Source organism: Jatropha curcas, chromosome 10, assembly GCF_041381405.1.
Source record: "Jatropha curcas cultivar XTBG-Jc1 chromosome 10, XTBG_Jcur_1.0, whole genome shotgun sequence".
Classification (NCBI taxonomy): domain Eukaryota; kingdom Viridiplantae; phylum Streptophyta; class Magnoliopsida; order Malpighiales; family Euphorbiaceae; genus Jatropha; species Jatropha curcas.
The window spans coordinates 25,407,464-25,430,981 of record NC_143160.1 but is presented as its reverse complement, the minus strand read 5'-3'; the positions used below and the strand labels follow the sequence as shown (position 1 = coordinate 25,430,981).

The 23,518-nt window shown below is 32.6% G+C and overlaps 1 protein-coding gene and 1 long non-coding RNA gene across 2 annotated transcripts; one reads left to right on the top strand and one right to left on the bottom strand.

Annotated features, from left to right (window-relative positions):
• Positions 1–930: 930 nt before the first annotated feature.
• LOC149493344 (uncharacterized) lies at positions 931–17,193 on the bottom strand. Its single transcript, XM_089715470.1, has 3 exons — positions 17,089–17,193; positions 14,694–15,653; positions 931–1,028 (listed from the first exon to the last, which is right to left on the bottom strand). Exons 1-3 carry the CDS (start codon positions 17,093–17,095, stop codon positions 931–933), a joined length of 1,065 nt encoding a protein of 354 aa, XP_089571596.1. The 5' UTR covers positions 17,096–17,193.
• Positions 17,194–20,561: 3,368 nt separating this feature from the next.
• LOC149493343 (uncharacterized) lies at positions 20,562–22,994 on the top strand. The gene is made up of 3 exons (XR_016318543.1): positions 20,562–20,889; positions 21,892–21,976; positions 22,790–22,994. It is a non-coding gene; the product is annotated as an uncharacterized LOC149493343 (long non-coding RNA).
• Positions 22,995–23,518: the final 524 nt, after the last annotated feature.

Below are 23,518 nucleotides of genomic sequence, written 5' to 3'. Positions count from 1 at the left end.
GGAAGATTATTAAATTATACAAGATCATCGAAAGGGAAGGCTTATGAATAGATCCTGAATACAGTCAAGTTGCTACCTCAGTATTCATTTTTCATAGAGCATGCTTTCAAAGGGGCAAAGCCATTGCCTGCATATTAAGACTGAGGTTAGTGAATAGGTAACAATGCCAAGGACTTTGTCTATAGACATGGTGAGACTATCCCCTCGGGATGGATTTTGCAGACTTAATGGGCTTGATAACATAGTTTTTATCGCCCCAAGTACCTCAGTTACCCCATCAAGGCCTCCACCTTTCCTTATTCCACCTCCTTATTCCAGTTAGAGATGAAGGAGTAGTTAACCCATCCAAGGTTGTTAAAATTGCTTGTTCAAGTAAAATCGATAGAGGGTCCATAAAATCGAGTCTCAAAATCAAAAGATTTTACATGAAGGAGTAGTTAACCCATCCAAGGTTGTTAAAACGCTTGTTCAAGTAAAATCAGTAGAGGGTCCATAAAATTGAATCGCAAAATCAAAAGATTTTACAAAATACCTACAATAAAAATTATCAATTTATTAATTCAAGTCAAAATCATTAAAAATAGTAATAAAATAAAAATTAATAGTTTATTAAATATTAATTTATATAAATTGTAGCACAAAACTTAATTTTATGCTCATGAGTTGAGATCTGAATTGAACTTATATAGTAGAAGTTTCAGTTACGTAAAAATTAAAAAGAAGTAAAAAGAAAAAGACTAGTCAAAATGAAAGTGGGTCCTATTAGATAGATATTTATTACTTATTAAATAATTCAACATCCTAATATATCAAAATCACTTTAACTCTCCTCTCACCTGCACTGACAGCGTCTCTATATTTTCCCTTCTCTTCTAAAAGAAAAAACCTATGGTTTCTATTAGCAAACCCAAAGCTGAAATTCAACAGCTTCTATATCTTCTCTTGCAAATCTGTATTTGTCTTCTCTCCCCTAATCTCTTCATTTTCATCTCCTAATCCCTTATTATGCTCGTGCCTTACCATGAAATCTAGATGAGAGAAGGAATAGAAGATAATAGAGTGTGGATGAGACAGAGAGAAAGAATAGCAAGAGGGGAAAAGATAGGATTTCACTCCCAATTTCAAACTCAGTCCAGTTTCATTTATTTTACCCGATTTTACCGATTTCACCTACTTAAACTCGATTTCAACACGATTCCAATACTTTTCGATTTTTGTAATGATTCAACACGAATTATAGAGATAGTATCATAAACTAGCATGGGTTTAAGATTCGAATCGCGACTTTGACAATCATGAACCCATCTCCAAACATTTCCTTGTCAAGACCAGGCTAGTGCAGTTGCACCAACACCATCTCAAAAACTTTGATGTTCTGGGTAAAGGCGGTTGCTGATGTTGATGTAATATGATAGAAAGTGAGCTAGTGGCATATGGGCATGGTAGGATATAAGAATTTAAGTATTCTAATCAGGAGTTTGAGCAAAATATTGCCTTCTCAATCTATGTAATGTATATATAGCCCTAATTTCAAAAACCTTAATTACCCACTTTCAAGCGCTTGGCTTAGACAAAATGCAAACAGTCAAAGTTATGAAAGATTAGATTTAGAATATGCTTAAGCATTAAGTTATTTATTATAGGGTAAATAAACAAATACTTCTAAGTATTAATTCATAACATCTCATTCCTCTTGATTTAAACCCTTTTTCCTGGTTCTAAGAGATTAGGAATTTTAGCCTCAGATGGCATCCTTGTTTCACTGTAAGAATTGGTGTTTTGGTGATAGGTGTACATTGGATATTTTGGAAAATAAGTTAAGGATGAAAATGTAAACAGCATCTTAGGAAGTTGTTCGTATGAAAGGTGTGAAATAAAGGAAAAGTCGTGAACTAAAACAGTTTTAGGAAATTGTTCTAGAAGGATTAAATTAAAGTATACTTGTACCCACGAGATAAATTGAAAAAGTTCCTGTGAAGGAAACATATGAATGAAGGTGGCTGAAGTACAATCGCGATGCTCCACCTCTTTTGCCTACAAGTTATTTGCTCTTGAGTTATCCCTTATATTTGAAGTATTTCTCATAATCATGTGATCACCTATATGTCTATTCTTATCCTCTTTACTTAATTTCAATTTGAGGACGAATTGTCTCAAGGAGGGAAGATTGAAACATTCCGTAATTTTATTTTTAAAACTTTTAAATTTTAATTAAATCAAAAATCTGAATTTTGGATCACATGGATTATAAACAATTTCGTTCTGAGCCTAAATCCGTAAAATCAGATTTAAGCTGAAAAATTTGTTATCAGAACTAAAAATCGTTACAATTACTAATACTTGACCATCAAAACTTATTAAAGAAGCTTGGTTTTACTAAGTGGAGATTCTAAAAGTAACTAAACGAATCGAAATAATTTCGATCAAACTTAAATCACATAAAATCCTAGGAAAATTGAGTATAAAACTATTTAAACTAGAGCAGAATCCTCTAAAAGCAGATTTGAACCCAACCCATTTGCTTTGGACTAAATCAGATTTTTATACTAATCAAATAAGGAGAGAGAAAGCCAAAACAAAAAAGAAAGAAGCTTCCTTCTCCTCTCCTTATCGTCAACTGTCCCCTCCTCATTTCCTTCTCGTTTTTCGGCCAAATGGCCATTCTTTCCGGTGAGTGAGGGCTTAAAAATCGAAAGGTCGATGAGACAAACATGCCTGTGGCCACTGTTCGCATAATAAAGGCCTGGATCGAGAGAAACCGTAAGTAAGGGGTTCGATACCGTAGCAGCACATTTTTCGGCAATTGCTACCGTTATCGGCTAAGACAGCCTTCATTGAGGCTTTCGATTGACTCTCCATCACCTCACGATTATTTTCCCTTTATAAATTCCAGCGTTTAGCTCTGTCTTGCGAATTTTCCACGAATCATGGCAAAGGAGACTATTGAGCTGATTTTTGGCTAAAGGGCTTCTCCTCTCTACAAATTCAAGCTGGATATGGACTTTAGGAGAAAATCCAAGGAATTCAGATTCCTTTTTCGTTGAAACTGATTTTTCAGCTGTTGTGCTGGTGGTCTAATGACCGGCGGGATAGACCCCGATAAGGCTTCTAGAGGCGAAATTTTCCCCTTTTTGCGGTAATCACGAATCTTCAATTCGATTTTTAATCGGTAAACGTTAAGTCCCAACACTATTTTCTTGTAAAAAAATTCAATTAGAGTTGGTTAATCCAATTTATAGGGAGAATGCTGTCGAACGCTAAAGAACTTGCTTAGTTCTAACATTAGTGGATAATAACTACTAAGATTGTTTGTATTGCTATTATTATTATTATTATTGTTATTATTATTATTATTATTGATAATTGATATTATTATAATACATTAAATTTACTCGAGAACACTTTAAACTAAAGTTATAAACCAGGACAAATAGATAAATAAGAGATTTGTAACTATATAGTTTGACAAATTAAGAAAAGCGGTTGTGGTGACGTACTTAGCAAATGAATGAAAACTAAATTTCTTGAATTAGAATTTTTACTTAGAATTTCTTTTCTAGATGCTTACAAAGTTTCAGAATGACAAGACAAAAGCAAAAAAAGAGCAATAATAAAAATAGTCGTGTTAGGGATAATTTGGAACTGTGAGTAATAATAAAAATAGTCGTGTTAAGGATAATTTGGAACTGTGAGTAGCGTTGGATAACTTATATTGCCCATTCCAGAATGATCAATTTCCACTTGATGTGGTTATGTGAATGTGATAGTATTTGTGATTGTTGTTGCTATGCCATTTGTGTGATTGACTGTATAGTTATATAACTAATGAGATGACTAGATTGAATTAAATATGCATTTATGTAATTGTGCAGGGTGAGAAAGTTATCTAATTCTACTCACTGAGTTAGGCGCTCACCCTTGCCTTAATATTTTTCAAGTTACAGGTCTTCCAATAACTCGTTTTCCTCTGTCACCAGAAGTCTAGAAAATACCTTAATAAATATTTTGAAATTTTAAGTTCTTAGATTGTTCCACAATTACGATGGTTATGTATAATAAATTTAGAAATTATTGATGTATTACTTATTAAAATTTCTATCATGTAATATATTGATACAGGACTAGAGAACTTTGAAAATTATTTATTATTGAATATGATGATATGGGCCAAGCGAGCCCAAGACTTATGATATTTTGGAAAATAAGTTAAGGATGAAAATGTAAACAGCATCTTAGGAAGTTGTTCGTATGAAAGGTGTGAAATAAAGGAAAAGTCGTGAACTAAAACAGTTTTAGGAAATTGTTCTAGAAGGATTAAATTAAAGTATACTTGTACCCACGAGATAAATTGAAAAAGTTCCTGTGAAGGAAACATATGAATGAAGGTGGCTGAAGTACAATCGCGATGCTCCACCTCTTTTGCCTACAAGTTATTTGCTCTTGAGTTATCCCTTATATTTGAAGTATTTCTCATAATCATGTGATCACCTATATGTCTATTCTTATCCTCTTTACTTAATTTCAATTTGAGGACGAATTGTCTCAAGGAGGGAAGATTGAAACATTCCGTAATTTTATTTTTAAAACTTTTAAATTTTAATTAAATCAAAAATCTGAATTTTGGATCACATGGATTATAAACAATTTCGTTCTGAGCCTAAATCCGTAAAATCAGATTTAAGCTGAAAAATTTGTTATCAGAACTAAAAATCGTTACAATTACTAATACTTGACCATCAAAACTTATTAAAGAAGCTTGGTTTTACTAAGTGGAGATTCTAAAAGTAACTAAACGAATCGAAATAATTTCGATCAAACTTAAATCACATAAAATCCTAGGAAAATTGAGTATAAAACTATTTAAACTAGAGCAGAATCCTCTAAAAGCAGATTTGAACCCAACCCATTTGCTTTGGACTAAATCAGATTTTTATACTAATCAAATAAGGAGAGAGAAAGCCAAAACAAAAAAGAAAGAAGCTTCCTTCTCCTCTCCTTATCGTCAACTGTCCCCTCCTCATTTCCTTCTCGTTTTTCGGCCAAATGGCCATTCTTTCCGGTGAGTGAGGGCTTAAAAATCGAAAGGTCGATGAGACAAACATGCCTGTGGCCACTGTTCGCATAATAAAGGCCTGGATCGAGAGAAACCGTAAGTAAGGGGTTCGATACCGTAGCAGCACATTTTTCGGCAATTGCTACCGTTATCGGCTAAGACAGCCTTCATTGAGGCTTTCGATTGACTCTCCATCACCTCACGATTATTTTCCCTTTATAAATTCCAGCGTTTAGCTCTGTCTTGCGAATTTTCCACGAATCATGGCAAAGGAGACTATTGAGCTGATTTTTGGCTAAAGGGCTTCTCCTCTCTACAAATTCAAGCTGGATATGGACTTTAGGAGAAAATCCAAGGAATTCAGATTCCTTTTTCGTTGAAACTGATTTTTCAGCTGTTGTGCTGGTGGTCTAATGACCGGCGGGATAGACCCCGATAAGGCTTCTAGAGGCGAAATTTTCCCCTTTTTGCGGTAATCACGAATCTTCAATTCGATTTTTAATCGGTAAACGTTAAGTCCCAACACTATTTTCTTGTAAAAAAATTCAATTAGAGTTGGTTAATCCAATTTATAGGGAGAATGCTGTCGAACGCTAAAGAACTTGCTTAGTTCTAACATTAGTGGATAATAACTACTAAGATTGTTTGTATTGCTATTATTATTATTATTATTGTTATTATTATTATTATTATTGATAATTGATATTATTATAATACATTAAATTTACTCGAGAACACTTTAAACTAAAGTTATAAACCAGGACAAATAGATAAATAAGAGATTTGTAACTATATAGTTTGACAAATTAAGAAAAGCGGTTGTGGTGACGTACTTAGCAAATGAATGAAAACTAAATTTCTTGAATTAGAATTTTTACTTAGAATTTCTTTTCTAGATGCTTACAAAGTTTCAGAATGACAAGACAAAAGCAAAAAAAGAGCAATAATAAAAATAGTCGTGTTAGGGATAATTTGGAACTGTGAGTAATAATAAAAATAGTCGTGTTAAGGATAATTTGGAACTGTGAGTAGCGTTGGATAACTTATATTGCCCATTCCAGAATGATCAATTTCCACTTGATGTGGTTATGTGAATGTGATAGTATTTGTGATTGTTGTTGCTATGCCATTTGTGTGATTGACTGTATAGTTATATAACTAATGAGATGACTAGATTGAATTAAATATGCATTTATGTAATTGTGCAGGGTGAGAAAGTTATCTAATTCTACTCACTGAGTTAGGCGCTCACCCTTGCCTTAATATTTTTCAAGTTACAGGTCTTCCAATAACTCGTTTTCCTCTGTCACCAGAAGTCTAGAAAATACCTTAATAAATATTTTGAAATTTTAAGTTCTTAGATTGTTCCACAATTACGATGGTTATGTATAATAAATTTAGAAATTATTGATGTATTACTTATTAAAATTTCTATCATGTAATATATTGATACAGGACTAGAGAACTTTGAAAATTATTTATTATTGAATATGATGATATGGGCCAAGCGAGCCCAAGACTTATGATATTTGAATGTTGATGATATTGGGCCTGAGGCTATTTCTATTGAACATAAAGTTTGATTGGTATATTTTGGTGGCTTTAAACAAGTCCTAGTATCGGTCCGGCCTAAGGTAATGGGTCATTACATCATCCTTCCTCTAGTCATTAGCTAACATCAGTTATCAAAGAAAAAAATTGTTCAAATTTTCAAGCTACCAAACAAAACCCTCTTTCTCTATTCAAAGGAGATCAAACTTCCTATTTCAATTATTTGAAAGAAAAAAAGATCAAACCTTAAAGTTTTATATTTGGAAAATAGAAGAACTCTAATATAACTTTGCAAATAAATGCGATAAAAAATGCTCTTCAAAAATAAAAAATAAAAAACAACTGAACTAGCTTGGTGTCACAATTATTTACGGTCTAAAGTACTTCCAAAAACAATAGTATTAAATACAGCACTGAGCTTAAAATTAATGACCTTCAAATTACATCTTCATCTAGAAGATTTTTTTGATGTCAAATCATGGTGATAAATAACGCAACTATGACAAAAAAAATCAAATGGCAGAGATTATTTGAAACTAAATTTCTTGTAATGTCTTCTCTAACCAACAATTTAGTAATTTTGGAAAACAACTCACTACCTCCGAGGACGATGTATTTTTCAAATGGCTAAAAAGCCAAAAATGGGCTTGATTCATTTTAATTTATTAAATCGATATTATTAGACTCGTTTATTGAACCTCGAAAAGGAGATCCTTTTTTAAATAGGGGTTTTGTAAAACAACTCTTACTTTGATAAGAAATTTCATTTGGACTCGCCATCCTTTTTAGGGAAAACATCTTGAATTAATGATTTCTTTGGAAATGGCTAACTCGGTTTTAATCAGAGACTGGGTAAGGGAGTTAGGTACGATCTCAGAAAGGCATTAAGCACCCGGACTGTCCGGTTAAAAACCGGCCTCCTTCGTTGTTTATTCATTCACAATTATTGTAATATTATTAACTTTAATTAAGATGTAAAAATATTTTTGTGCAAAATTTAAAACTATTACAATCAAGCATATCAATGAACACATAAAGCATAAGAATAACATCATCCAAAGAAAAAGAGAGGAGAATAGAGTATAACCCATTACCTAATTATACAATCTACCATTAATCCTATGTAATTTCTCCAAAACCAATAATCATTTCAGATAAGCAATTTAGTAGAACCCATTAAGGTCCTTTACATCGCTAAATAATAAAGACTATAAGAACTAAAAGAAGCAAACACAATTAAAGTACATGATCATCCATAGAATATTAAACTCAACAACATTCAATCATAACAAATAATATGATGAAAATATGAATGTTAGAGTGATCTAATCTAAGGTTAGGTAGGTTAGCATAATAATAATTAAAGAACATTAATGTAAAGTGCATAAAATATAAAAGACAAAAATTTAAGGTGAATAAAAGTAAAGACACTAAATTAAAGAGCATTAATTAAAGATTAAATCAAGATCTAGGTTCAAGACTTTGATCTTCATCATGGGTTACGAACAAATATATCTATCGCTACCTATTTCTTGTTGTTTATTCCTTATTTGGGCCATGATGAATGGTTTACACGATATAGAGCAAGATTGCTCAGTGCTAAACTTAAAGGACCATCGAATCGGGACTATTTAATTCATTTTCACATTCCGAGTTTTTAAAATAAAGGTCTGTGTGCCATTTCTAGTGGCGTGCGAAACTTATCTTGGTCAAAAATCTTAGAACAGAGCTTCCTGACTTGAGCTAAAGTGGCGTGGTGCCACTACTCAGTGGCGTGGTGCTACTACTCAGTGGCGTGCGCCACTTCTAATGCAGTTAGAAGCTTTCGGTTGATAGCAAATTATTTTCACAACCAATGTAAAGGTAGTGTTTTTAATACACCAAAGTACGAAAAAAAATAAAGAAAAGACTACGACTTTTAGGAGTTAAAGATTCCAAAGATTTTGGGAAAATGAATCAAGAAACCCAAAAGCTTTGATCTTGAAGCAACAAATCTGAGTTTAAGCTTGATGAATGTGTTTGTCGGTCTTTGATCATAAGATCAATGGCGTTTTTCTAAAAAAAGAATGAACAAAACCTAAGATCTAAATTAGAAATACAAGTTTTAACTTAGATTAAAGGTTGAGTAGAAAAAATGTTATAGTTTCCCATTAGCAATCAAAAAAACCCGCCTCTCTCTGAAAAACTTACCCTATTTATAGACAAATGAGGAGATGAGTTGGCCCCATTTTAGGGCTTAGGTGGCAAACAACTCAAATTTTTTAGACATGAACCATCGGTTCAAAAATCAGAGCGATCGGAATTCCTGATCCCATTTTATGCAAAAAAGGTTATCATCACAGGATCTTTTTGGGGCAAAAATTGAGTGTCTATAGTTTCAAATAAGTACCATAGAAAAACAGATCTTAAATTTATTTACCATAACTTCATAACTTTGTCATTTTTCTAACTTTTATGACCTTTAATCTTAATACACTCATTTTGTGTGACCTTGAGCTTGAGATTGAAGGTTCCACCATGGGCTTTGTCATTTAAGCAAGGCAGGAGAAAACAAAGAAGGTAGATTTGAGTTATGTCATTGGGGAAGTAATTTTATTGAATAGGGCATCTTGAGGAGAAAGAAGAATAAGATAGTTGAGAGAGAAGTTGGGAGCTGATTTGACATTAAAAAAAAAGTTAAAATAGAATTGAAGACCTCCATGTCAACTAACTAGTTACTATTAGCCGGTTAGAAGGCAATTTTTATTTTTTTGGTTATCTAAACTGAATTTGATGCATATTTATGTGACAAATTGAATTTGAGGCACGATAATATGATTACTCTTGTAATTCAGTTACGATGGCTGAAATGAACCCATGAAAAATTTGAACACTTATGGGCTATTAGAATTCAATATATTTATTTATTTGACCATGTGTTTGCACAAAATCTTATTTTGCAAGGATTTGTATTGCATAGAAAGCATTAATGTTATATTGATAATGTCATAGTAATAATTGACCAATAAAACCGCAAAAATTTATGATTATTTGATAGCCAAAGGGTACAAAAGAAAGAAATAAATAAATAAAGAGAGACAAATGATTCAATAAAACCATCATCAAGTGAACATCAAAAACTACAAAAAGCTATATATATTTAAAAGAAGTACGAAGATGCTTAGCCTTAAAAATAATCCAAATAACCACCCTCCCATTTCTAAAATCAGTGAGATTTTACTATTTATGATGTAACTATAGAAAGGACTCCTTTTAGCAATGAACACTCGATATACAGCTAAATGGAGAAAATAATTGTATATAGTTTCATATATTGAGAGAATATGAATGAAGAAATCCCAGTAATAGAGGTAACATATGGTCACTAACTACAATTATATTAAAAAATAAATAAATTATATATAGCAGATTAATGCATTTTTTCTTTGCTTTATTTGCTTTTTTTTTTTTTTTTTTTTAAAAGGAGATTTTTAATAACCATTGAAAATTTTCATTTAAAATAATTTATTTTTATATACAACCACATATGCTTCAATGATGGAAGAGAAAACTAGAGCAAAAGGTGGCAACAACTTTTACGGGTTATAAAGAAAGTGTATTAGAAGATGAATATGTACTTCTCTTGCTACTATTCAACAAAAAGTGTTTTCATGATTCTTCTACTCTTTGGGTAAAGGGGTAGCAAGTCAATGATGGTGACTAGTAGATATTCATTGGTGTTTTATATTATCTTATTAGATTGGGTATAGATTTGCCTAAGTTAAACTTATTATTTCTCCTTCCTTATTTATGCATATGTTCAAAGTGTTTCCGAGTATTGAGGAGGGAAAATACTTTTGATATATGTAATAATTAAATGAATATCTTTTCTAAGCTCTGTTTTGTTTTTGTATGAATGTGGATTAGCTTGGGTCTTAGAAAATTAGCTCATCCTTATTATAGTAACTTCATTGGTATGCCATTACATGTCTTCTACGAAGTGCAAGTTGATTCTTCTTTGAATTTGATTTGTACTTATTTAATTATAAGTAACAATGCTCATTACTTGTCTTTAAGCAGTCCACAACGAGCTTAAGCAGCTCAATAATTTAAAACGGAATTAAGCAGTCCAGCTATTCAAGTTTAAGCTGTAAGAATTAATCTCAAATAATTCAATAATAACCTAGATCGTGCAAACCACTAGATTCAACAAAATAGATTGAATAAGAAAAGGTTGCGTACCTGACATCGTTGTTCGTCGATCTTGATGTATAGAATTAGGTTTGCAGCCTTCCAGAGAATTGAAGAATCGATTTTGCGGAAGCAGTACGAAAGGAACGTAAAACTGAATCGTGTTCAACTCCTCTGGGGACCACGACCTTTATATACCTGTAGGGTTAGTACAATTCCTATTTCGGTCCTTTAACGAAATAGGAATTATATAATGGTCTCTACACTTAATATCTATAATTAGTTGATACCTCAATAGTCAATTATTCACAATCAAGACCACATTTGAAATTGACTTTACAATTGGACTGCTGTACATATTAAGCCCACAATAGAAAATTAAATCCAACAATCTCCCACTTGGGCGAACATATGTTAAATAAAATACATACACCAAAATGAGCTCAACAAACGCAGTCATACAAGGTATCCAAAAACAATCTCGTCCATTAGTTATATTGATAAAGAGCTGAAGAAACATTCGCCATAGATCTCATGACTAAGTTCATCATCAACTACATTACCAATACCCCTAAATGACATAGATTCATTATAGAAGTGTAGCATGAAAACTACATGTAATGTGATCATCATGTCTGTTTCCAACTGGTCACCAACAAAAGTGAGATCAAGCAAAACAATAATAATAATACAGAGTGTAACCATCAACCAAAATGAGTACTCAACAAAATTTCATAATAAAACATATCCAAAATAAAATAGAGCATTCAAAAACATAATGTATGCATAAAGAGCAAACTCCCACTAAAACTAGACAGTCTCAAACAAAACGATACCCATATGAGCGGTGTGCTCATGGAAAACTTTCGGTATCACTGCCTTTGTAAGCGGATCCGCAATCATAGAGTTTGTTCCAATATGCTCTAAGGATATCTGTCCACTCTGTACCCTCTCCTTCATAGCCAAGAACTTAATCTCAATGTGTTTTGATCGAGAAGAGCTCCTGTTGTTGTTGGAGAATAAAACGGCTGACTTGCTGTCACAATACAACTTCAGTGGTCTTTCTATTCCACCTACTACACGCAGCCCAGTGACAAGGTTTCTCAGCCAAATAGCTTGATTGGATGCCTCATAAGATGCTACAAATTCAGCTTCCATGGTGGAGGTTGCCACTAGAGTTTGTTTCACACTCTTCCAAGAAATAGCACCGCCAGCCAATAGAAAAACGTAGCCAGATGTGGATTTTCTACTATCTTGGCATCCAGCGAAATCAGAATCAGTATACCCAATGATCTCAAGCTGATCTGATCTCCTATATGTGAGCATATGTCCCTTAGTCCTCTGAAGATATCTCATGACTCTTTTGGCTGCTTTCCAATGATCCATTCCTGAATTGCTGAGATATCTACCTAACATGCCAACTATAAAAGAAATGTCTGGACGAGTACAAACTTGAACATACATAAGACTTCCTACAGCTGACGCATAAGGAACCTTTTGCATTTCCTGAATTTCAAGTTCACTCTTTGGACATTGTTGATTACTAAATTTATCACCTTTTGCAATAGGGGTATCCAATGGTCTAGAATTCTGCATACTAAATCTCTTGAGCACTTTATCAATATAGCTCTTTTGTGATAATCCAAGAATACCTCGAGAACGGTCTCGATGTATCTGAATCCCTAAAACAAAAGAAGCTTCACCTAAATCTTTCATCTCAAAATGCTTTGAAAGAAAAACTTTGGTTTCATGTAGCAAGACTTTACAATTAGTAGCAAGAAGTATGTCATCCACATATAAGACCAAAAAGATAAACCTACTCCCACTGAACTTATGGTACACACAATTTTCAACAGTATTTGCCTCAAACCCAAACGAGACAATTACTTGGTTGAATTTAAAGTACCATTGACGAGAAGCTTGCTTGAGTCCATAAATGGATTTCTTTAATTTGCATACCAGATGTTTTGGATCTCCAATTATAAAACTTTCTGGTTGCACCATATATATTGTTTCATCAATGTCGCCATTGAGAAACGCAGTCTTAACATCCATTTGATGAAGCTCAAGATCAAGATTTGCAACTAAGGCCATGATTGTCCTAAAAGAATCCTTCGAAGAAACTGGAGAGAAGGTTTCTTTATAGTCAATCCCTTCCTTTTGAGTAAAGCCTTTTGCTACAAGACGTGCTTTATATCTCTCCACATTACCTTGAGAATCCCTTTTGGTTTTAAATATCCATTTGCAACCAATGGGTTTCTTTCCTTCAGGTAATTGAACAAGATCCCAAACTTGATTGTCTTGCATAGACTTATACTCTTCGTTCATTGCCTCAATCCACTTATGAGAGTCAGAACTCTGCATGGCATGATAGAAACTAACTGGATCATCATCTATCATGTCTACAGTATCCTCATGTTCCTGAAGAAACACTATATAATCATCTGGAATAGCACTTCTTCTCTCCCTAGTAGATCTCCTCAAAGGCATTTGAACAGACTCTAATTCTTGAGGTTGTTGAATTTGTTCTTGAGGAAGAATAGCATTGTCTTGAATTGGATCTTGAATAGTGACAGGAGCAACTGGAGTCTGTACGCTATCAGAAACAACAAAAGGAATGAGAACCGAATCATCCTTACTTGGTTCCTCTTCAAAGACAATGTTTCTTTCTTTATTTCTCCCTCCAAAATCAACATCCTCAAAAAATGTTGCAATTCTCGTTTCAAAAAAAGTTCTGGAAGTAGGATTATAAAACTTGTAACCCCTAGACCGCTCAGAATATCCAACAAAGTAGCTGCTGATAGTTTTGGAGTCCAGTTTTGTTTCATTCGGCTTGTAAGGCCTTGCTTCAGCTGGACATCCCCAAACATGAAGATGCTTTAGACTAGGCTTACGTCCAGTCCAAAGTTCATAAGGTGTTTTAGCAACTGCTTTAGATGGAATCCTATTGAAAAGATAAGCTGCTGTCTTTAACGCTTCACCCCACAGAGACTCTGGTAAAGTAGAATGACTAATCATACTCCTTACCATATCCATAAGAGTCCTATTACGTCTCTCAGATACACCATTCATGCTGGGAGTACCAGGCATTGTATATTGAGGGACAATTCCACATTCCTGTAGGAAAAGCGCAAAAGGTCCTGGACGTTGTTCGCCTGAACCGTCATATTTACCATAATATTCACCACCACGGTCAGATCGAACAGATTTAATCTTCTTCCTAGTTGATTTTCAACTTCGGCTTTATAAGATTTAAACACGTCCAAAGACTCAGATTTTTCATGAATGAGATATAAGTAACCATAACGAGAATAGTCATCAATGAATGATATAAAATATCTTTGGCCATTTCTAGTTGCAATATGGAATGGACCGCAAATATCTGTATGAATCAGTTCTAAAACATTGGATGACCGAATGGCACCTAGTCTCTTTTGTTTAGTCTGTTTTCCTTTAATACACTCAATACAAGAATCCAAACCTGTGTAATCAAGTGTATCTAAGATACCATCAGAAACAAGACGCTCAATTCTCGATTTGGATAAATGACCCAAACGTCTATGCCAAAGTACAGCTGAGTTATCAATATTCAACTTTCTTTTGGTACCTCTTGTAGTAACATGCAGGGATTCATGATAACTAGTATCAATGTCTAACATATATAGATTATCACATTCATTCAAGCAACCAGTACCCAAAACTTTTGAATTCATAGATAAAGTGAATATACTGTCTCCAAAAGAACAATGAAAACCAGATTTGTCCAAAAAGGAAACAGAAATCAAATTCCTTCTAAAAGAGGGAATAACAAAAGTATCTATAAGATCCAAAAAATAGTCAGTACTTAAACATAATCTAAAATGTCCAATTGCCTCTACTTCAACCAGATCGCCATTTCCTACATAGACGTATCTTTCACCGTCAGTTGGCTTTCTGTAGTTGAGGCAGCCCTGCAATGAAACACTTATATGAGCGGTAGTACCAGAATCCATCCAATAAGTGTTTTTAGGAGCTGAAGTTAAATTAACTTCACAACAGACTAAAACAAGGTACTTACCCCTCTTTGCAAGCCAAATAGCAAATTTAGGACAGTCCTTTCTCAAGTGATACGTCTTTCCACAAAAGAAGCATTTTGGCACATAAGGCTTCTTTTGTACTGGATCTACAGCAGTAGCAGCAGCAGGTTTCTCAATAGCCTTTTCAACAGTCTTTGCAAAAGGCCTCTTTCTTTTCTTGTTCTTGCCCTTCCCAGCTGAAGAAACAAAATGAGCACTCTCTCTTTTGTTAGAATTCATCTTTTCCTCCTCATCAACACAATGAGAAATGAGCTCGTTAAGAGTCCATTTATTCGGCTGACAATTATAGGAAGTCCTAATTTGTCCATACTGAGAAGGAAGAGAATTCATAACCATATGGACTAAAAGGTCATCTGGTAAAGCCATACCCAGCGCCTTCAGTCTCTTTGCAATCTGAGACATGCTAAGAATATGCTCCCGAACACCACCATTGCCAGCAAACTTCATGGAGGTTAATTTTCCTAAAAGTGTTCCCACTTCGGCTTTGTCATTCTTGACATAAGCCCTCTCCAGCTCGGCAAGATAGTTTTGAGCATTGTTCTTTTCAGCTGAGACAGAGTCTCGAACATGTTCTGGGACTCCTTTCTGCATGATCATCAGACCTAAGCGATTAGAACGCTCCCACTTCTCATACTGAACCCTTTGAACATCAGTGCTCGTATCAGTAAGAGGAGCAGGTTCGTCCATCCTGAATGCAAGATCCAAATCCATACAGCCCAGAAAGATCATAATGTCTGATTTCCAAGACTCAAAATTTGATCCCTCAAGTTTAGGGACACAATCAGGATTAAATGACATGTTAGCTGACATCAGAGAAAATAAACAAATAGATAAGTATAAGCTCACAATCCACAAATGAAACAATTCACATAAGTAGAGATTAAAAAATGGAAATAAGATACAGACACAACATTAATATTCTCATCTTTGGATGTAAAACATTAACTTGTAATTAGTATCTCAATGCAGCAATCAAATATTGATAACATAGTCCTGACAAATAATAAATCTTCCTTTGGGCCGATATATCATTGTCATGGAAAATAATCAAACAATTATCACATATTTATTGCCAAACATGTATTCAAAACTCAGCCAGATAGCAACCTTCCTTTGGGCCGATTAACTATCCGCAACGAATTCTAATACACCTGTCTAATATTCTAAAATAAATCAATTCAAGCAATAGAGGTCACTTTGGTGACTTATTGATCAAATCAATTTATTTTAACAAATATCAAACACAATAGGGACTTAATCACTCCAAAATTTAATCTCAAGTCGACAAATTAAATCATTTAATTGTAATTAAAACAAAACAATTGCAATTAAATGAATTGATTGTCTAAATATTTAATAATCTAAAATTATTTAGTCCAAAAAAAATTATAATCTAGTCTTTAAGTCACTAAATTTGAGACTAAATTATAAAATAGGACTAAATATATTTGAATAAATAAAGTTCAGGGTCTAATCGAAAGAAAACAGAAAATTAAAGCCTAATCTGGAGTTACAGAAAATTTAGGGCCTAATCTGAAATTACAGAAAATTTAGGGCCTAATCTGAAATTACAGAAAATTTAGGGACCTAATCTGAAGTTACAGAAAATTTAGGGACCTAATCTGAAGTTATAGAAAATTAAAGGACCTAATCTGAAGTTACAGAAAATTAAGGGACCAATATGAAATTACAGAAAATTAAGGGACTAATACGAAAAAAACATAAAATTAGGGATCTAATATGAAATTTTCCAGGGACCTAACTGTTATTTTCCATCCCTAACCTAAAAAACAAAACGATAAGGGACGGAAAATAACAGGTTCCAGCCCCTTTCCGCCGCCAACAATGGAGGTTTTTTTTTTTTTTTTTTTTTTTTTTTTTTTTTTTTTTAACAAGATCCAGCCAGCAAAGAAAAAAAAAAAATACCAAACGAACAATTAATCGTTAATGGCGTTAGTTCAAAACCTCTTACCTGTTCTTGGGAATCCGAAGAACAGTGAGAACAAAAATATATATATACATTTTTTTTTTTTTTATTAAACAAAACCCTCAATCTATAAACAGTAGGGTAAACAAATAAATAAAAAAAAAATACGAAAAACCAATCTAAAATCTAGCAATTATGCACAAGGCTCTGATACCACTTGTAAGAATTAATCTCAAATAATTCAATAATAACCTAGATTGTGCAAACCACTAGATTCAACAAAATAGATTGAATAAGAAAAGGTTGCGTACCTGACATCGTTGTTCGTCGATCTTGATGTATAGAATTAGGTTTGCAGCCTTCCAGAGAATTGAAGAATCGATTTTGCGGAAGCAGTACGAAAGGAACGTAAAACTGAATCGTGTTCAACTCCTCTGGGGACCACGACCTTTATATACCTGTGGGGTTAGTACAATTCCTATTTCGGTCCTTTAACGAAATAGGAATTATATAATGGTCTCTACACTTAATATCTATAATTAGTTGATACCTCAATAGTCAATTATTCACAATCAAGACCACATTTGAAATTGACTTTACAATTGGACTGCTGTACATATTTAATTTTACATATTAAGCCCACAATAGAAAATTAAATCCAACATAAGCAGCTCACTCATTTAGACTTAAGTAGTTCATTTATTACAGTTTAAGTTGATCACATATTTAGACTTAAGCAATCCATCCATTCAAGTTTAAGTAACAATTAAAATATATTTAACAAATTAATATCTTATAGATAATAAACAATTAATATAATATATTTTTAATTAAAACTAATATAGAAAACAAATTTCTATATCAAATTAAGCTAATGAGAGAACATGGAGCGTCTTTAGAAGAGTATTTATAATATACCATAATTGTAATCTAAATGTTTCATATTACTAAAAATTTCTAATTTAAATAAAAACATAAATATTTTAAATTAATAAATTTTGGAGGTGTATAAAAGCATTGCCTAATGATTTATATTAATGTAAAGATACTTGCGTACTTTGTCTAATTAGTATTTATAAGAATTTTTTTTTTATATTATTAAGTATATATCATAAGTTATACTATTTTACATATGCAAAAGCTAAATCTAATATTAAAGTAAAATTCTAGGTGGATATTAAATTTATTTATTTGGTGTTATTAATCTTTTTAAAACTTGCGCAATGCACGAGCAAGTAACTAGTTTTAATAATATTAAGACAGCGACTACAATTGCTAATATAGTCCATAACTACAGTTATGAGAAATCAGAAAAGAATCTAATTGAATTTTTAGGCACATCAAATATAAATGTCATCACAAACACTTCAATTCTTTTTTTTTTTTTTTTTTAGTTTTTAATTAAATACATGTTGTACGTTGAATTAGAAAAGTTAATTAAATTTAAATTAGTTTCCTTACATCAAGATATTTAATTTAATGAGCACTTAAAATTTCTAATATAATGGCACATCTTAGAAAAAATATCAGTTTTTACTAATTATATTTTCAATTTTATTAGTTAACTATTATAATAAGATAAATAATATACCTATTTTTATTAATAGTCTATTTAAGGAATATACTCCTTAAGTTTTTTTTATGTATAGAAAACTGATTTTACATAGGGATTAAGATGACAGTGTAACTGAATAATTTTTTTCATTTTGTCTAATTTATCTCTCAACAGCACTAATTGGTCTGTTAATTGGGAGAGAGCCAACTCATACAATGAAACTCCCAATGAAGCATTAATTATGGGATTTGCAGCAAAAAATGGAGGGAAGGTGTGAGATAAATTTATTGAACTCTTAAAATTCAAACTTTGTATAACTTCCCATTTGAAGTTCTTAATTCCCTCATTTACATAAACTTAGGGTATTTTCAAATATATGCGCACAAATATAATGAAAATATGGAGCCAGAATTTTTGTTACTCTCGCTTTCTTCTCGACTTCTACAATATGTCCACATATAAATTTGAAACAGAACATGTACATGTAATTGTATTCACAGACTTTTGAAGAAAGGGAAATAGAAAGAGCGCAACAATAATTGTTGCATCATAAATCCATCATTTTTATTCAATCTCAATAACATTTCAACCAATTTGCCCGCACATTCTCAAGATATGGCCACGACTTTCCAACTCCCAAATTTGAACTATTTACTGATGAAGAATAAGGCATTGTGGTAATACTTAAAATGAGTCAATCCGAAAATATTGTTGCAGACAATACAAAAATATGAATACCTAATAATGTAACAAATTCTGTAAGCACTATGTTTTTTTCTAAGTTGCCACGAGGTATCCTAAATGTGCGTAGTTATGAAAAAGATGCAGCCACATTTAGCATATCTATGAAGTCTATTTTAATCTTGTATTGCCACGTTTCATTTAAAGAACATGAGCACGAAATTTTCATTAGTGCTTAGTTAAATTACAAAATCATATTAGTTAGTCAGAATTAGCTAAATTGGTATATATATTTACAAAATGTAATATCAACATACAATAGTGTTTTAAAACTATGGTGCAATCTTCTAACTGTGTGTCTATATTATAGATAGTTACTCAAACTATTACTTATATTCATACTCACATCCATAAAGTTGAGCTTACTTGTTAAAAATAATAAGAAAATAGTTGTTCAGTCATACTTTGGAAATACAAGTATATTAAATGCTATTGTCTACCACTTTTCTCATTCAGTCATCAATTTTCATGCGGATAACAGAGCTCATATAAAGGTGTTTTGGATTTTTTTATTTGACATCCTTCCCAAATTTTTCATTTAAAGTAAAATTCTTCGTATAAAGAGAATAAAGGGAGTATCTCAACCAATAAATTAAATCTTTTTTACAACCAATAAAATGAAAATCCTTAGAGATAATTTTGCCCATTCACGGATTAATTAAGGGTAATTTGGTGATCTCAATGTTCTCTCTTCCCATTCTCACAATTGAACACAATAATAAGTAAAATACAAATAACACTCATAAAATAATTGATAATTGGATAAAATATTTATTATAATTTGATTTTCTTCCATATTCTTGTTCTTTTCTATAAAATTTGAATAAATATACTCATAAAATCAAAAATAAAAAAATTTAATTTACAAAATTTAATTTTATTATAGAACAAAAAAAGTATTCACACAAAAGAAAAGTATAATAATCATGATCTTTTGTAGAAAATAATATTTTTCTATTAAAAAATTGTAATACCCCGAATTTTTATTTTCAAATTTAATTTAAATTAAAAATAAGAAATTTTGACAGTGTGGGCTGTAAATGTAACACAGTCTCAAATCGAGCCCAAATTTTTGAGTTGGGCCCAAGCCCAAAAACAGATTATTCGGGAATTTCGATTAGAGAACACTTAAAAAGTTTCGATGAAATAAAATGGGACTCTAGTTACTAATTGATTACAAATGTATGTATATGTATGTAACTGCAATATAAATTAATTGTCTTAAAATCAAATATCATTACTATTAATATTGTATTATAATTGAGTAAATAGAGAAAATATTGCGAAACCGAACTAAATAAACAAAATAAGTCGAACCGGACCCAAAAATCAAATTGATTTTTCGAAAACCAAATGAATAGCCTGAGAATCATGTGAAAAACCTGCAAATCGAGTAAAAATAGAGATGAGTCGTTGAATCAGACCGATCCGGTTCGGATCGAACCGGAATCATCTAGAAGTTGGACATACTTTATTTCTTTTCTTTTCTTCTTCTTCTTCCTTTCCTCTCCTGCGTCGACCTCATCTCCTCCTCCTCTTCTCCTCTTCTTCTCTTCCTCTTTCTTCTTCTTCTTCTTCTTTCTTTCTTTCCTTTTTCTTTCTTTCTTTCCCTTTCTTCTTCCCTGCAACTGGGTCTGCGTCATTGCCAGCTCCTCCTCTAGCTCATCGCGCCACCACAGCCCCTTCTGCCTTCGATCGAGCAAGCGCCGCGCCTCACCCAGCTCGTCACGCCATCGCCACCGCCTAGCCGCCGCTCCAGCACGCCTCCGATCACCAAGCTAGCAGAAATTCAACAAAAAAAAAAATTTATATCGGGGTATAAATTAATTTAAATACATTTTAGTTAATTAATTTAATTTTATTAATGATAGTTAATTAAATTTAGTTAGTTTAATTTTAATAATTTTAGTTGATTTAGTTAATGTTAATAATATTAGTTAATTAAATTAAGTTTATTATTTGCAGTTAATTAATTTAGTAGTATTAGTTAATGAAATTAATTTTATTATTTGTAGTCAATTAGTTTAGTTAAGTTAATGTTAGTAATGTTAGTCAATTAAATTAATTTTATTTGTAGTTAATTAATTTGGTTAATTTAATTTGGTCATTGTGAGTAGTTAATAGCTTTATAATATTAGTGTTGATATAATTAAGGTAGTTTAAAAATAATGTTATTGTAATGTATAAATTGGATTGTGTGGTGATGTTGAGATTGAAGGAGGATGGGAAAATGTCATTTGATTAATTGCCCGATGGATGGGCCGTGTGGTTTGAAATTATTAGATAAACTGTTGATATTTTAACAGGTGGATAATCCAAATTTTAGGAGAGATGCTGCCGAAAAGTCGGTAGAAAATAAATTGTATTTTAGAAACTAAATTACTTATAGCGATTAAATTATTCATAGAAATTAAAAATATAGAATAAGATTATGAGAGGGATAAATAAACAAATAAATAAATAAACAAGAGGAATGAATTTATATATAGTTCAGTGAATTAAATACCGACTAAAGTTATTAACGTTATGAATATTATATGATCAATCGTATTATCATTATTAATATTATTATTATTAATCATATTAAATATTTTGATTAGTAGTATCATAAAATATTAATTACCAAATAATTAGACGTTTTACTTAACGAATAAACTAGAAGAAATAAATCAAATAAAGATGCACTATAGATATACAGTTTAGTTTGATAAGTTAGTGAACCGACGAGTAACGAAAACAAATAAATGAAAACAAATAAATGAATGTAAACTGCATTTTCCAAATTAGAATTCTTATGTAGAATTTTCTTATTATATAGATACTTATAAAGTTTCGGACTGTGAAGACAAAGGCTGGGAGCGCACAATAAGAAAGGCAGTCCTTTGAAGGACAACAAAAAAACTGTGAGTAGTGTTAGATAATTCGCCTCATCCGCCTGCATTCATGCATTCACGACTAAATGTTATCATGCATTACTGCTATATTGTGATGCACTATTTGTTGATATTAAATAATGCTTGATTACCTGTGATGTGATATTGCTGTGCCTTGTTTGTGTGGAATTGGGATGATGTGGACCACCATGGATTTGTGAGGACGGTCTATGTGATATGGATCCTGAATATGATATGATATGGAGTTTGACCGTCAGCCGGGTAAATGGGAGATCGGCGCCCCCGTGTGCACCTGATGATATGGATTATATGGAAAACCACAGGATGGCTTCTTGTTGTTGCGCACCTGTTGATCTAGATTTGATTGTAGCCCGCAGGGTGGCCTCCTGTTGTGAGCACTTGATGATCTAGATTGGATGGAGACCACCGGGTTGCCTCCTGTTGGCATTTTTTTTTTTTTTAAAAAAAAAAGAGAGAATGGAAAAACAATGAGAGGACTGGTCAGTGAGGATTAGACCAGTTGGCCGTATGGGGGTCGGCTCCCTGGTGCACATGTATGAGAGGGCGAGCCATGTGTGAGGACGGCTCGTTGGGGTTTTAAGTGGTGCCACTGACTAATTTCTACGTAATGTGATTATATGAAGGTGATACTAATTGTGGTTGCTGTTGTATTGCCATTTGTGTGACACTGCATGATCATAAATTTAATCGATAAACAAATAAAAATATTTTAGCATCTGTATGATTGTGTGGGGTGAGAGGGTTATCTAACCCTACTCATTGAGTTTGGTGCTCACTCCTGCCTACCTATTTTTTTTCCAGGTAATAGAAGAAAGAAAAATCCTATGGAGTTGAGACATAAGTATAGAAGACTGTAAATGATAAATAAATGATGATGTAAATGTACAGGTAGAGTTCCGCAATTGTATTCTGGTGGGTTGTAGATGAACTGTACTAGTGGTACATAATTGAAATAAATTATTGGGCCTGTATCCACAATTATGAATAGTAAATGAGATTTGCATAATATAGGCTTACTACGGGCTTCGGGGGCCTTAAGCCCACCCAGGTCCTAGTGCCGGTCCGGTCCATGGAAATGGGTCGTGACAAAGTTGGTATCAGAGCATAAGTTGGGCCTTAGGAATCAATTGCAGAACTTAGGAAATTGAAACATAGGACTCCTATGTTGGGATCGGCCGTAACCAACAAAGGAGATGTAGTCTGGATTGAATTCCATTTTAGTGTCGGTGGATGAATCGCGCACGAGGATGGGAGGAAATCTATATGAAACTTAGGATGAGAATTAAAGGTAGATAAATAATAGTAAATTATAAACAGGTCTGGGTAACTGACGTTGATAAAATAAATTTTGAGTTTTGCTAAATCCTCCATAAATTTTGAAGCAGAAAATCAGTTGGAAATTGGTGTAATGGCCTGATCACCCAGTACACCTTGATTCAACAAGAGACACTGCTTCGTGAATTACTTGAAACTGTTTAGAAAAGAATTCAGAGTTTTAAAGACAATAAGAAAGTGAGTTTATTTGAATAA